Source organism: Pelophylax lessonae (genome assembly GCF_965119305.1).
Source record: "Pelophylax lessonae genome assembly, chromosome: 1".
Taxonomy (NCBI): Eukaryota; Metazoa; Chordata; class Amphibia; order Anura; family Ranidae; genus Pelophylax; species Pelophylax lessonae.
The window spans coordinates 477,997,597-478,010,691 of NC_138768.1; the positions used below are offsets into that span (position 1 = coordinate 477,997,597).

Below are 13,095 nucleotides of genomic sequence, written 5' to 3' on the forward strand. Positions count from 1 at the left end.
CCACGCCAGGTTGCACCTCAGTCTGTTTAGGAGCTCAGTGATGCCCTGGTCCAGATCTGGGAGGAAATACCCTAAGACACTATCCGTCGTCTCATTAGGAGCATTCCCCTGACATTGTCAGGCATGCATACAAGCATGCAGGGGCAATACATTTTGAGTTGCAGCAATGAAATCTCAGTAAAATGAACTAGCCTGCTGCATCATTGTTTCACTTTTATTTTTGGGGTCGTCTTTGAGTTTAGCCCTCTGTACGGTGGTAATTCTAGTTTCCATCAAACGTTGTGGAATCCTTTTGTTCCTAACCCATTACTCAGTCCATGTCAGTATAGATATCCAGCATGATATTTTTCCCCATTGAGATGTGATGTGTTTTCAAAGTGTTTCTTTAATTTTTTTGAGCAGTGTATAAATGAAAGGTCTGTGCATCAAGAACAATAATAAGCTGCAAGCACACTAAGACCCGGTTCACACTGATGCGAGTGCCGGGTTCGCATGTAATGTCGGAGCGCACTGCTCCGACATTACATGCGATCAGCTGTGCGGTGCGAGTTTAGCCATACAGTTTGTATGGCTAAATTCGCATCGCACCCGGTGCAAACACGCACAGGAGGCATTTTTGCAGCCGCATCAGGATCGGATCGCACAGCGGTTCACACTTGTGCGATCCCATCCTGTGCGAACTGCACGATCGCACTGCGATATGCGATCAAACTGGGGGTGTCGTTAAGATTACATTGACACCCCCAGCGTATCGCATATGGCAGTGTGAACTGCCGGGGGTGCGTGTGCGATGCGGGAAAAGGCTGCGAATTCGCAGCCTTCCCGCATCGCAATAGTGTGACCCGAGCCTTAGTGTGTGTAGTAAATATTGTGCATAAAACGTACTGTGCTAAAAAAAAAAAAAAAAAAAATAAGGAATAAAATGTATCAAGTTTTACGTGTCTCTAAATAAATTAACTCTATTGTGCTGCAAACTGGCCATAAATGCAGACAATGTGTCTGCAAAGTCAATGCAAAGTACAATCAATAAAAAAACAACTGATGTAAAGCAGTGTGTTTATAATGCACAACCAATCAATAAACATAAATAAAGAACATATAAATTCATATTCACACCTGATCCATGTAAACTTTTCCATGAATGATTGATAAAAAAGTGCAACCAATGTGAACCAATCAATAAAAACATCAAGTCCATATAAGTTTGTGTTCACTCATGATCCATGTAAACCTATCCATGACAAGTGTTGAATTTAAAGTTTCAAGAACAAATATTAATCCAGAAAGGCACTTTAAATGCAAAAGTGACCACAGAGTGTAACTACCTGAGCCGATGGCTCCATTATTTTCAGCTTCAACATTTCTATATACACTATATTACCAAAAGTATTGGGGCACCTGCCTTTACACGCACATGAACTTTAATGGCATCCCAGTCTTAGTCCATAGGTTTCAATACTGAGTTGGCCCACCCTTTGCAGCTATAACAGCTTCAACTCTTCTAGAAAGGCTGTCCACAAGGTTTGGAGCGTGTCTATAGGAATGTTTGACCATTCTTCTAGAAGCGCATTTGTGAGGTCAGGCACTGATGTTGGACGAGGAGGCCTGGCTCGCAATCTCCGCTCTAATTCATCCCAAAGGTGTCCTATCGGGTTGAGGTCAGGACTCTGTGCAGGCCAGTCAGGTTCCTCCACCTCAAACTCACTCATCCATGTATTTATGGACCTTGCTTTGCGCACTGGTCCAAATCATTTGGTGGAGGGGGGCATTTTGGACAATTGCATGCTCCAAACTTTGTGGGAACAGTTTGGGAATGGCCCCTTCCTGTTCAAACATGACTGTACAACAGTGCAGTCCACAAAAAATGCACATTCAGGAAACTGTTTATCTACAGATTCCTATATGTGGATTTTTTGAACATTGCACTTTATTATTTGCTATATGGTATTTAATCACCATTTCTGTGCATTTACTTGATATATTCATTTGATTTGAATTTGTATCACATTTAGCGCTGCACTTTTTCATACTTTGATTCCCATAGCAACACTCCTAAACCTTGTGAGCAGCTTTCCCAGAAGAGTTGAAGCGGGTATAGCTACAAAGGGTGGGTCAACTCAATATTGAACCCTACGGACTAAGACTGGGATGCCATTATAGTTAATGTGCGTGTAAAGGCAGGCGTCCCAATATTTTTGGTAATATAGTGTACATTTATGTAAAATAGGTTCACTTTATAGGGACTTCACTCCATTCAAGTCTCTTTGTATTGGGAATGCAGAGTGCTCTTATATTATCTCCAAAATATATGAAACATTGTTATCTCATGCATCTCATGTTCTTTTGCCCATACTACACCAGAGATTGAGAGAGCACTGGGCCATATAATCACTGCCAAAGACTGGAAGAAACCATTCTTTCTAACTTTCAAATCAACTCTCTCAACATATATACAGAAGAAGAGCTATAAAATATTAACCAGGTGGAATAGATGTCCAGCGAGGCTGCACAAAATTCGCGGGGGGGGGGGGGGGGCGGTTGGATTGACGATGATCTACATATGGTAGACTTGTCCCCTGATTAAACCATCTTGGGAGTCTGTGTTTGAAATTTGTTCCCTTGTTACTGGCACGCCATATCAGAAGTCTTCGGAAATAGCTTTACTTTCTATTTATCCAGGCTCCAAGGGGGTATCTAAAAGGGACTGCTTTCTCCAACACGGCATGAATACTTATTAATAGACATTGAAATACTCAGGTCGCTCCCACTATTTTTTTTTTTTTTGTAAAATTCTTTTTATTAAAGTTTTCACACAAGCAAAACATACAAAAACAATGGACTAGCTCACCCCAACATGGGGGAGTCACATACAAACAGCAAAACAGTAAAATCCCCTCCCCCCACCCTGGCAACCCAACCCCTAAACTCAACCGGACTCCTTCTGAAAAAGTCAGGACCATGGGACCCGGAACGACTGAACCCCGGCGCACCAACGCCCAGTCGTCCCCGCTCCCAGCTCACACATCAAGGAAACATCACTCAATTAGGTGGTCAGTATCAAGGCAGATTACAAACGGCATCTACCGCACAGTATCAGAAGACTCTACCCATGCCCTCCACACTTTTTCGATGGTCGCTCCCACTATTAACTACTTACCTACAGGGCACTTTTATCCTCTTCCTGCCCAGGCCAAGTTTAAGCTGTCGCACTTTGAATGACAATTGTGCGGTCATGCAACACTGTACCCAATTGAATGTTTTACCATTTTTTCCTCACAAATAGAACTTTCTTATGGCGGTATTTAAAAAAAGGCGGAAAATTTTGAAAAAAAGGTTTTCTGTCAGAAAATTTTGTAAATAAGTAACTTTTCTCCTTTACTGATGTGCACTTATGAGGCTGCACTAATGGGCACTGATGGGCACCGATGAGGTGGCACCCTTAATGCAGCACTGATAGGCAGCACTTAACGGCAATGAGAGGTGGCACGGATAGGCGGCACTGATTGACACTGAAAGGCAGCACTGACTTGCAACACTGATGGGCACAGAATGGGCTCACTGATAGGCACACATTGGCATCACTGATGGGCACATATTGGCATCATTGACGGGCACTGTTGGGGCTGTCAGTGTGAGACAAGAAGAGCCGATAAACGGCACTTCCTTGTTTACATGTGATAAGCTGTGATTGGACACAGCTGATCACTTGGGTAAAGAGCCGCATCATTGGCTCTTTACTGAGATTGGGGTTGCGCCGTGTCCCAGGGACACTACACGCCCGCGATAGTCGTGCACATGATCTCGTTAGACTGGGTGACGAACATGAGATGATCCCACCGGCCGTCATTTGTTTATAAAGCGGGCGGGAGGCAGTTAAAAAGTTGGTAGTGGAACTGAATCATCTGAGGAGAATGGAGGAATTAACGGTGAATATACATGAATGCTATCTTAAGTATATGGTAATGTGGTCTCCTTGGATTGAGTTGTTGAGCTCTGACATCCTGAGGCCCTTTCTATAAATCGCTTCTTTTTTTTAGCTGTCTCCTAACCTTAGAGGGTCATATTTTGGCCAGGAAAGAGCCCCCCCCCAGATAGATAAATATGTGTATGGTATTTTTTTTTTTTGGCAGTTCTTTTGTATATGGGAAACACTGGTTACCATGATATAGATGTTCTTGATAAACAGGTGGTAATGCATATTCATACTGATTTTATTTTTAGTCTGTAGGAACTGTTCTGAAGGATTGTTATATTCTTGTTTTACTAAGGTTATAATATATGGGATCATGTTGTCCCAGACTATGTTTTCTGAATGTAACCCGTGCAAAATATTTAACATTTAATATACAAAATCCAGAAAGGCACACATAGGACCGTCACCAGGAATTCCCAATGGTTGTTTTCTTACATTAAAACTAGACTCTTATTACGAGGTTCCAATTAAGTTTTAAAACAATCTGGGATCCAAGATGGCTGTGTATGTGTACTTAATGGATTTGCAGGTTTTTCACAGTAGGTGACATAACATTCTACTTTAAACCAAAGCTCAACTCAAAAAAGAAGAAAGCCTCATAGTGTAACCTATAAAACAAATTTTAATAATGGCATACTTTGCACTCACATTAAGGAGCCAGATTAACTGCACAAAGAAGTACTAAGCCGCCACCTCCCCTGACATGTAAAATCAGCGTAGACACAGCAATACTGTCGTGAAAGGTAACAGAAGCTGGCAACTCACTCGTAGGCTCAGTGAAGCTCTGCCCATTAACATTTGTTTATTTGTTTGATGACACATTCAATTTGACACAATTATAACTTTTTTTTTTTTTTTCACCGCATCACATTTTATATACAATGTGAGCAGTTCAGCTTTTTCAGCTCTCCTCTCCCAACAGTGACTTGACATCATCCCAGCCTTGTACATTTTTGTATAACATAGACTAGGTGCATAGGAAAAATTAAGGAGAGCAGAATCCTAAGACTCCACTTGAAAACTGAACTGCTTCTCTTGTGAATTGTTTCACAGTGCATGCAGCTACAGAGGTCAGTTACGGATTTATAGCTCATTTGTAAGATGTTAAAAACAATAATTGAATATCCTGGCAACAGTTATATTTAAATAAAAAAATTGTCTTTTTTATATACATTTTACAGGCAATATGTAATAAGTAACAACTATGAACTAATATTTGGAGAATGTTAGGTAACAGAGCTCTCAACTACTAAATCAGAAATATCACAATATTATGCTCTAAACAATACCTTTAAACAGCAAAAGAGCATGCATGTTTGCAACAGGTTCATTATGCTTTGTCTCATCAAACATCATTATTCACTTTTGAAAAGAGGGTGGCAGGGTAGAATCTCTCAGGTTTTATTGCTTTATGTCAGGGGTCTTCAAACTATGGCCCTCCAGTTGTTCAGGAACTACAATTCCCATCATGCCTAGTCATGTCTATGAATGTCAGAGTTTTATAATGCCTCATGGGATGTGTAGTTCCACAACAGCTGGAGGGCCGTAGTTTGAGGATCCCTGCTTTATGTATTACCCATTGGGGAGATTTCCACTCACTTCCTGTTCTAGTGACAGGGGGTGAGCTGGACATCAGGACATCAACCTATGTGAAATTTCTGCAATAGGGAAAGAGAAAGGAAAAAAAACACAACTGCCCCCCCCCCCCAATATGATATTACAGAAGTGGGAAAAGGTTTAAACCTCTGTCGAGTTTTGCTATTGCTATCTGTGACGTCCTATCCAGGTGACACCAGTTCCCCTCATTTTTGGTGCCAATGAAGTAGTCTCCTTGGCCTCATTAGTCACATGCAGCAATAGAAACCCAGCTGAGATTCTAATCTCTCCCCATGGTTCAAAACTTTAAAAAAAAGTTACTGCATGCCTAGGGTATGCAAATGTCTCTTTTATATAAACCAAAAATCAAATTAATAATCACTTTATATCAGACTAAAGAATTTCTGGGGAACTGCCATTGGGTTACATACAAAGGCTCAAACACAAAACATACAGCCACACAGACTAGAAACGTGTTGTATTTAAATGATACCAAAAATAAAAAGAGATGATCTTCAATAATGCTCTAAACATAAAATAAACAAAAACGGAGGAGCTCTTGAAAAGTAAAAAATAAATAAATAAAATTAATTTCCTACATGCAAATGACTTTCAGTCCAGTAACCCACTAGAGCATACTGTAGGTGCCAAATATATTAGGATGTACAATACCTGTGATTTCAGCAATTTGGGTTGACAAAAAGATAAATGTAATGTTTGTGTACTTTGTATACCATGCAGATTCCCAGTGAGTAAACATGTGTATGTGATTGCTGGCAGGCAAAATGTTTTTCTGCAGTCAGAATACTGTTGGATGTCTGCGCACCTCGCCATGTCTTTTACATATGTATATGAGAAGGATATTAGGCTGCAGTGTACCTGACTTTGAATTGTAACAGATCAACAATGAATATGGTAAACTGCACATTCAGTAGCAAATGTGTTGTCAGAAATAATGTGGAATTAGGTTTTGGAAGTCATCAAAATGCAGTGGAAGTACACACTAGCAACAGAGCAGAATTCTTTACGAAATAACACACTGCACATATAACATTTTATATCCAAAACTGCAGAATAGCAGAGACAAGCACATATATTTTGCAAAAAAGATGGAATGTGAAAAGTTCAAAGGACATAAAGTTAAACAAATAGGGTGAAAAGAGAAAACAATGAGAAACTGAAAGGTCAACTCCCCCCCAAAACTGATATTTTAATTGTGTGTGAACGCAACAAGAATAAAAGGCTCACTGGCTTCTAGCATCTCCCAAGACCTCCAGTTGTGGGATTGCTTCTAAGACTAATAATGTGAAGGGAATGATTTACCATTAAGAACGATAGACCTGTGCTTCCAGGCAGCAAGGACAAAAAAGGGCAGATTTTCCCTACATTATTACTGCCCATAATACTCTATTTGCATCATCACATTTTAATTTCATCATAATATCCTAGGCTAGGCTAAGACCACTAAAGCAAAGAACAGCCCTGTGTAAAAGAAACAATCCTAACATAGGGATGAGGCCTTGTGTGCCAACAAGCTCCAGTAAGTAATATATGTCACTGGCCATAAACAATGAAGGTGTCACTCTCTTGTAGACAGATTTACCAATAACTTTGTCAATTTACATTATAGGTAATCCACTAGAACACATTTTCATTTACTAGTGGCCAAAGCAGTTGGATAGAACTGGAAATCTAGGTCGAGATACCTTGCTAGTGAAGTCCACAAGAGCTAAAAGAAGTCGCCCTGTATTTCCTTGTCAGTCGCCACACAAAACTGAAATTTCAATTAGGGATGAAGTTGACCTTTAAACAGTAGTTGGAGTGGTAAAATAAAACAACAAAATTTGAAACAAAAAGACAGGAACTAACTTTCAAAGTCAAATTCATGGTCACTGAGGGGACTGCTGAGACCAGAATCTGCAAAGAACAGTAAATAAAGAAATAAAACAACTTGTTTTGATGTCTTATTCACATTCAAGAACAGATAGTGAGTTACATTAATAACAAAGACATTCCATTTATTTCTGTTTATTATGAGATGTAACTGCTACAAGTAAGTGGTGTAGCTCTGACACAGTCTGTAAAAACTGTAAATATTAATGGACATTAAGGCTCGGTTCACATTGGTGCGATGCGGGAACCCTGCGAATCCACTGCATTGCACCTGACTCACAGGCAGTTCACACTGCCATATCCGAACCGCTGGGAGTGTCAATACAAAGTTAATGACATCCCCAGATCAGTTTGCATATCGCAGTGCGAACTGTCAATTCGGAAAGGAATCAGATCGCATAGGTGTCAATACCCATGCGACCCGATTCTGGTCCGGACCAAATAAAGGGTCCTGCACTAGTTTGGTCCGAATGCGATGCAAATTCAGACATACAATCTGTAGGGCAGTGAATCTCATGCGATGTCTGACATCGCTACAGTGTGAAGCGGCCCTAAAGGTCAAAAGAAAAACACAACTGGTTTTACCCACAGTAATGCCCTGGGGACCAGCCACCATCTTCTTCTTTTGTAACATAAAAAATTACCATTGAATCCAAAACATGTTATTTCGTTTTGGATACGTTTTGGTATGCTTAAGACACCTGTCAGTTTTTTTTATTTTTGTGTCTGTCCCATCAGGAAGATTTTCCCTTCACTTCCTGTCCCAAAAACACAGCAGGAAATGAATGTAAATCTCTCCAAAAATTGCAAAGGGGTATCCACTCTTAGAGAATTGTCACAAACCAGAACAGGTTTACTCACTGGAAAATTTACCCTCATCCCCTGTTCCTGCACCAACACAAAATTTGGTGAGTGTAGTTCTCCCTAAAGAAGACACAGACAGCAATAAACACGTGGCAGGGGTTCTAACGCTTACCCACATTATCCAAGACCTAAAAAGTGTTTGGCTTTATATACACTTACATATTCTACTATAGGTAGAGATTTGTGTAGAGGTTGAATCTAATTTACTATGGTTGGTAAATTCATCAGATGTCTCCTATATGTAAGATGCCAGAGCTAAGAAACTAAACTACATTTAACCAGTCAATTAGGAGTCTGTGATGAATGCTGGAAATGTTAAAAGTTGTATGCAAAAATTCTCAAAAGCAGACTTAGTGCCGGTTCATACTAGTGTGATGCGGGAACCCTGCGAATCCACTGCGGGTTCCTGCATCCCACCTGACTCGCAGGCAGTTCACACTGCCAAATGCGAACTGCTGGCAGTGTCAATACAATGTTAATGAAACCCCCAGATTAGTTCACATATCGCAGTGTGAACTGTCAATTCCCATGCAATCTGATTCTGTTGCGGACCAAAAAAAGGTCCTGCACGACTGGTCAAAATGCAAAGCAAATTCAGCCATACAATCTGTAAGGCTGATTTCGCATTGCACAGACATCGCTATAGTGTGAACTGGCACTAAGTCTGCCATGTTCCTGTAAATAAGTTGCTCATTCACTCATGAATCCTATTTACCAAGATGTTTATACAGAAATGTAATCACAAAAAATGAACTGCTAGAAAATCTGTGTATACATAATCATTCTAATGGGTTTTAGGATATACCGTATGTGACGTTATTTCTCTTATTTTTTACATTAATCCTGTTCTTACACTTACTAGTAAATCAATAACTTCATATCTATATTTTCAAAAAACATTTACTTAAATTTGTATTTCTCAAAATATGCTAAACCGCAAGAAAAATACCTGTCTTAACTGATTAGAATGGCAATTTAGATTAAAGGATTTTGAGGTGACAGGGCACATGGAAAGAAATCAGTTTGAACGCATTAACATGCATACTTGGGTGATAACAGCAAGCATGTTAACCCCTTGGAACCGGTGCCTCCAAGCACCTTAAGGACGTAGGATGCTGGGTGGGGTTTATGATCATGTGACCGCCGTGATTGGCTATCACAGCAGTCACATGATCAGAAAGCATGCTCTCAGCACAGCTGCTTTTGCAAAATTGCACACAAATATGCAGCTGCTTAGCGCCAAGGCCCACCCACTGAGAGGTTGCATATGTGAGTGTGGCCGCCGCCAAGAGGTTAAATCAACAACTTAATAAATAAACCATAGTGGTTTGAACAACATCCCATGATTGACAAATACAGTGCTATGAAAAAGTATTCATACTCTGAAACTTTCCACTTTTTGTCATGTTACAAATAAAAAATGTAAATGTATTTTTGGGGAATTTTATGTGACAGACCAACACAAAGTGGCATATAATTGTGAAGTGGAAGGAAAATGATAATTGGTTTTCACATTTTTTACAAATAAACATCTGAAAAGTGTGGCGTGCATTTAGGGCTCTTTCACACGGTCCGCCTCCGTAGGCGGATCCGTGCTGCTCAGCAGGGATCGATCCGCCGATCCCCGCTGAGCCGGTGGATGACAGCTCCGTCTCCGCTTGCAGTGTGGAGAGGGAGGTGTCACAGCCCCCGCTGCTCTCTATGGGGGATTGGATGAGAGCGGACAGCTTGTCCGCTCTCATCCGATCCGATCCCTGGACGGATGGAAAAATAGGGTTTCCATCCGTCTGGATTTCACGGACAGGATCGGATGCGGATGGCAGCGGGTGTCAGCGGACATGTCTCCGCTGACACCCGCTGCCCCATAGAGCTGCATGGAGGATCCGATCAGATCCGCCTAAAAAACTGACAGGCGGATCTGATTGGATCGCCTGTGTGAAAGAGCCCTTATATTCAGCCCCTCTGAGTCGATACTTTGTAGAACCACCTTTCGCTGCCATTACAGCTGCAAGTCTTTTTGGGTATGTCTCTACCAGTTTTGCACATCTAGAGTGACAATTCTTCCCATTCTTCTTAGCAAAATAGCTCAAGCTCTGTCAGATTGGATGGAGAGCGTCTGTGAACAGCAATTTTTAAGTTTTGCCACAGATTCTCAATTGGATTTTCTGTAGGTCTGGACTTTGACTGGGCCATTATAACACATGAAAATGCTTTGATCTAAACCATTCCATTGTAGTTCTGGCTGTATGTTTAGGGTCGTTGTCTTGCTGAAAGGTAAATCTCCGCCCTACTCTCAAGCCTTTTGCAGACTCTAACAGGTTTTCTTCTAAGATTTCCCTGTATTTGGCTCCATTCAACTTCCCATTTGACCGGCTACCTTGCCCCTGCTAAAGAAAAGCATCCCCACAACATGATGCTGCCACTACCATATTTCACGGTGGGGATGGTGTGTTTAGGGTGATGTGCAGTATTCGTTTTCTGCCACACATAGTATTTTGCTTTTAGGCCAAAAAGTTAAATTGTGGTCTCATCTGACCAGAGCACCTTCTTCCACATGTTTGTTGTGTCCCCCACATGGCTTCTCGCAAACTGCAATTGGAACTTCTAATGGCTTTCTTTCAACAATGGCTTTCCTCTTGCCACTCCATAAAAGCCTGATTTGTGGAGTGCATGACTAATAGTTGTCTTGTGGACAGATTTTCCCACCTGAGCTGTGGATCTCTGCAGCTCCTCCACAGTTACCATGGGCCTCTTGGCTGCTTCTCTGATTAATGTTTTCCTTGCCCAGCCGGGTCAGTTTAGGTGGATAGGCATGTCTTGGTAGGTTTGTAGTTGTGCCATACTTTTTTAATTTTCAGATGATGGACTGAACAGTGCTTCATGAGATGTTCAACGCTTGGGATATTTTTTTTTTTTATAACCTAACCCTGCTTTAAACTTCTCCAAAACATTATCCCTGACCTGTCTGGTGTATTCATTGGCCTTCATGATGCTCTTTGTTCACTAAGGTTCACAGCACATTACACACAGGTGGACTCTATTTACTAATTAGGTGACTTCTGAAGGCAATTGGTTCCACTAGATTTTCGTTATTAAAGGGGGCTGAATACAAATGAACGCCACACTTTTCAGATATTTATCTGTAAAAAATTTTGAAAACCATTTATCATTTTCCTTGCACTTCACAATTATGTACCACTTTGTGTTGGTCTATCACATAAAATCCCAATAAAATACATTTACGTTTTTGGTTGTAACATGACTAAATGGGGAAATTTCAAGGGGTATGATTACTTTTTCAAGGCACTGTATGTGGTTATCCTGATCAGACCTAATCTGGAATATGCAGTTCAGTTTTGGGCACCAATTCATAAAAATAACATTGGAGAACCTGAGAAAGTACAGTGAAGGGCATCCAAACTGATAAGAGGAAAAGATGAGCTCAGCTATGAGGAAAGATTAGCTGAACTGAATTTATTCTCTCTTGAGAAGAGGCCATTATAAGGGGGATCTGATCATCCTAAATAAATAAATAGGTAGTCCATATAGTGAACTTGTCGAGCTATTGACTTTCAGGTCATCACAAAGGACAAGGGGGCACTCTTTATGTTCAGAGAATAAGAAGATAGGTAACCTCCAAATATGGAAAGACTTCTTCACAGTAATAGCTGTAAAAATGTGGAATAGATTCCCCAAAGAATTCGTTCTGGTCAGCTCAGTAGATCATTTTAAAAAGAGCTGGATGCATTCCTAAATGCACAAAATATAACTGAATACCAAATATTTATAGGCAATAACACCAGTGGTAGTTGATCCAGGGAATATCCAACTGCCCCCTGGGGGATCAGGAATGTTTTTTTTCCCCCCACTGGAACAATTTGTATCATGCTTTTTATTTCACCTTTTACACCTTTCAACTGTGAGTATAGGATTGTATATTTATTTATATATTTATTTTTTTATTGGTTGAACTGGGCGGACTTGTGTCTTTTGTCAAACTGACTAACTATGTAAGTAATTAAACACCGGGCAACTATATTCCTGAAGTTACTTTTTAATGTGCTATATTTTAATCACCCCAAAGGACCTCATGTACTCCTAAAAACTACTCTTAAGTATGCTGAATATTTCTCCCCCCGATATGGCAGAAAATCAAGCATAGAAAATGCTTGGTTTTGGTGCGTAATTATGCGTGTTTCATGCATATGGCGTTGAGTGTAAACTCATTCTACTGTCTGGTATATTAATATATGCTGTCTAATTGAATACATTTACACACGTGTGAAATTATGCATGGGTACATTTTGGGTACATTAATGCAGGTTTACAGATGTACGTGTGTAAATTTTGCTCATGAGGTCCTCTCAGAACGCAGTTTTAGGACATTTTTTTTTACGCCTCTAAACATTGCTCCTAAAAAAATGATCTAAATGCCTAATCTGCATGATCACATAGGCTAACATACAACCCGAATTCCAAATAAGTTGGGAAGCTGTGTAGAATTTATATAAAAACAGATTGCAATGATTTGCAAATCTCATAAACCCATATTTTGTACACAATAGAAACTAGAAAACTAAAAAAGTATACCAAGAAAAAAAAAAAAAGGTAATTTTGAAATTGATGGCAGCAACACAAAAAAAATTGGGACAGGGCAACATAAAGCTGGCAAAATTGTCAAATCTTTTCAAAATAATGTTCCTCAACATAAAATTGAAAAGTCTTAAATATATCATCATCCACAGTACATAAGATTCATCAAAAGTTTC

The 13,095-nt window shown here is 40.2% G+C and overlaps 1 protein-coding gene across 12 annotated transcripts in view; it reads right to left on the reverse strand.

Moving 5' to 3' along the window:
- The window catches only part of PTPRS (protein tyrosine phosphatase receptor type S), a 540,344-nt gene that overhangs the window by 150,353 nt on the left and 376,896 nt on the right, over positions 1-13,095 (reverse strand). For 8 of the 12 annotated variants that reach the window (XM_082243967.1, XM_082243963.1, XM_082243961.1 and 5 more), the window contains one exon: positions 7,439-7,486. The exons of the other annotated variants lie outside the window; for them this stretch is intronic. In XM_082243967.1, the coding sequence (XP_082100093.1) occupies positions 7,439-7,486 (48 nt within the window). The remainder of the gene's footprint in view (positions 1-7,438; positions 7,487-13,095) is intronic. 12 annotated transcript variants of the gene reach the window in all.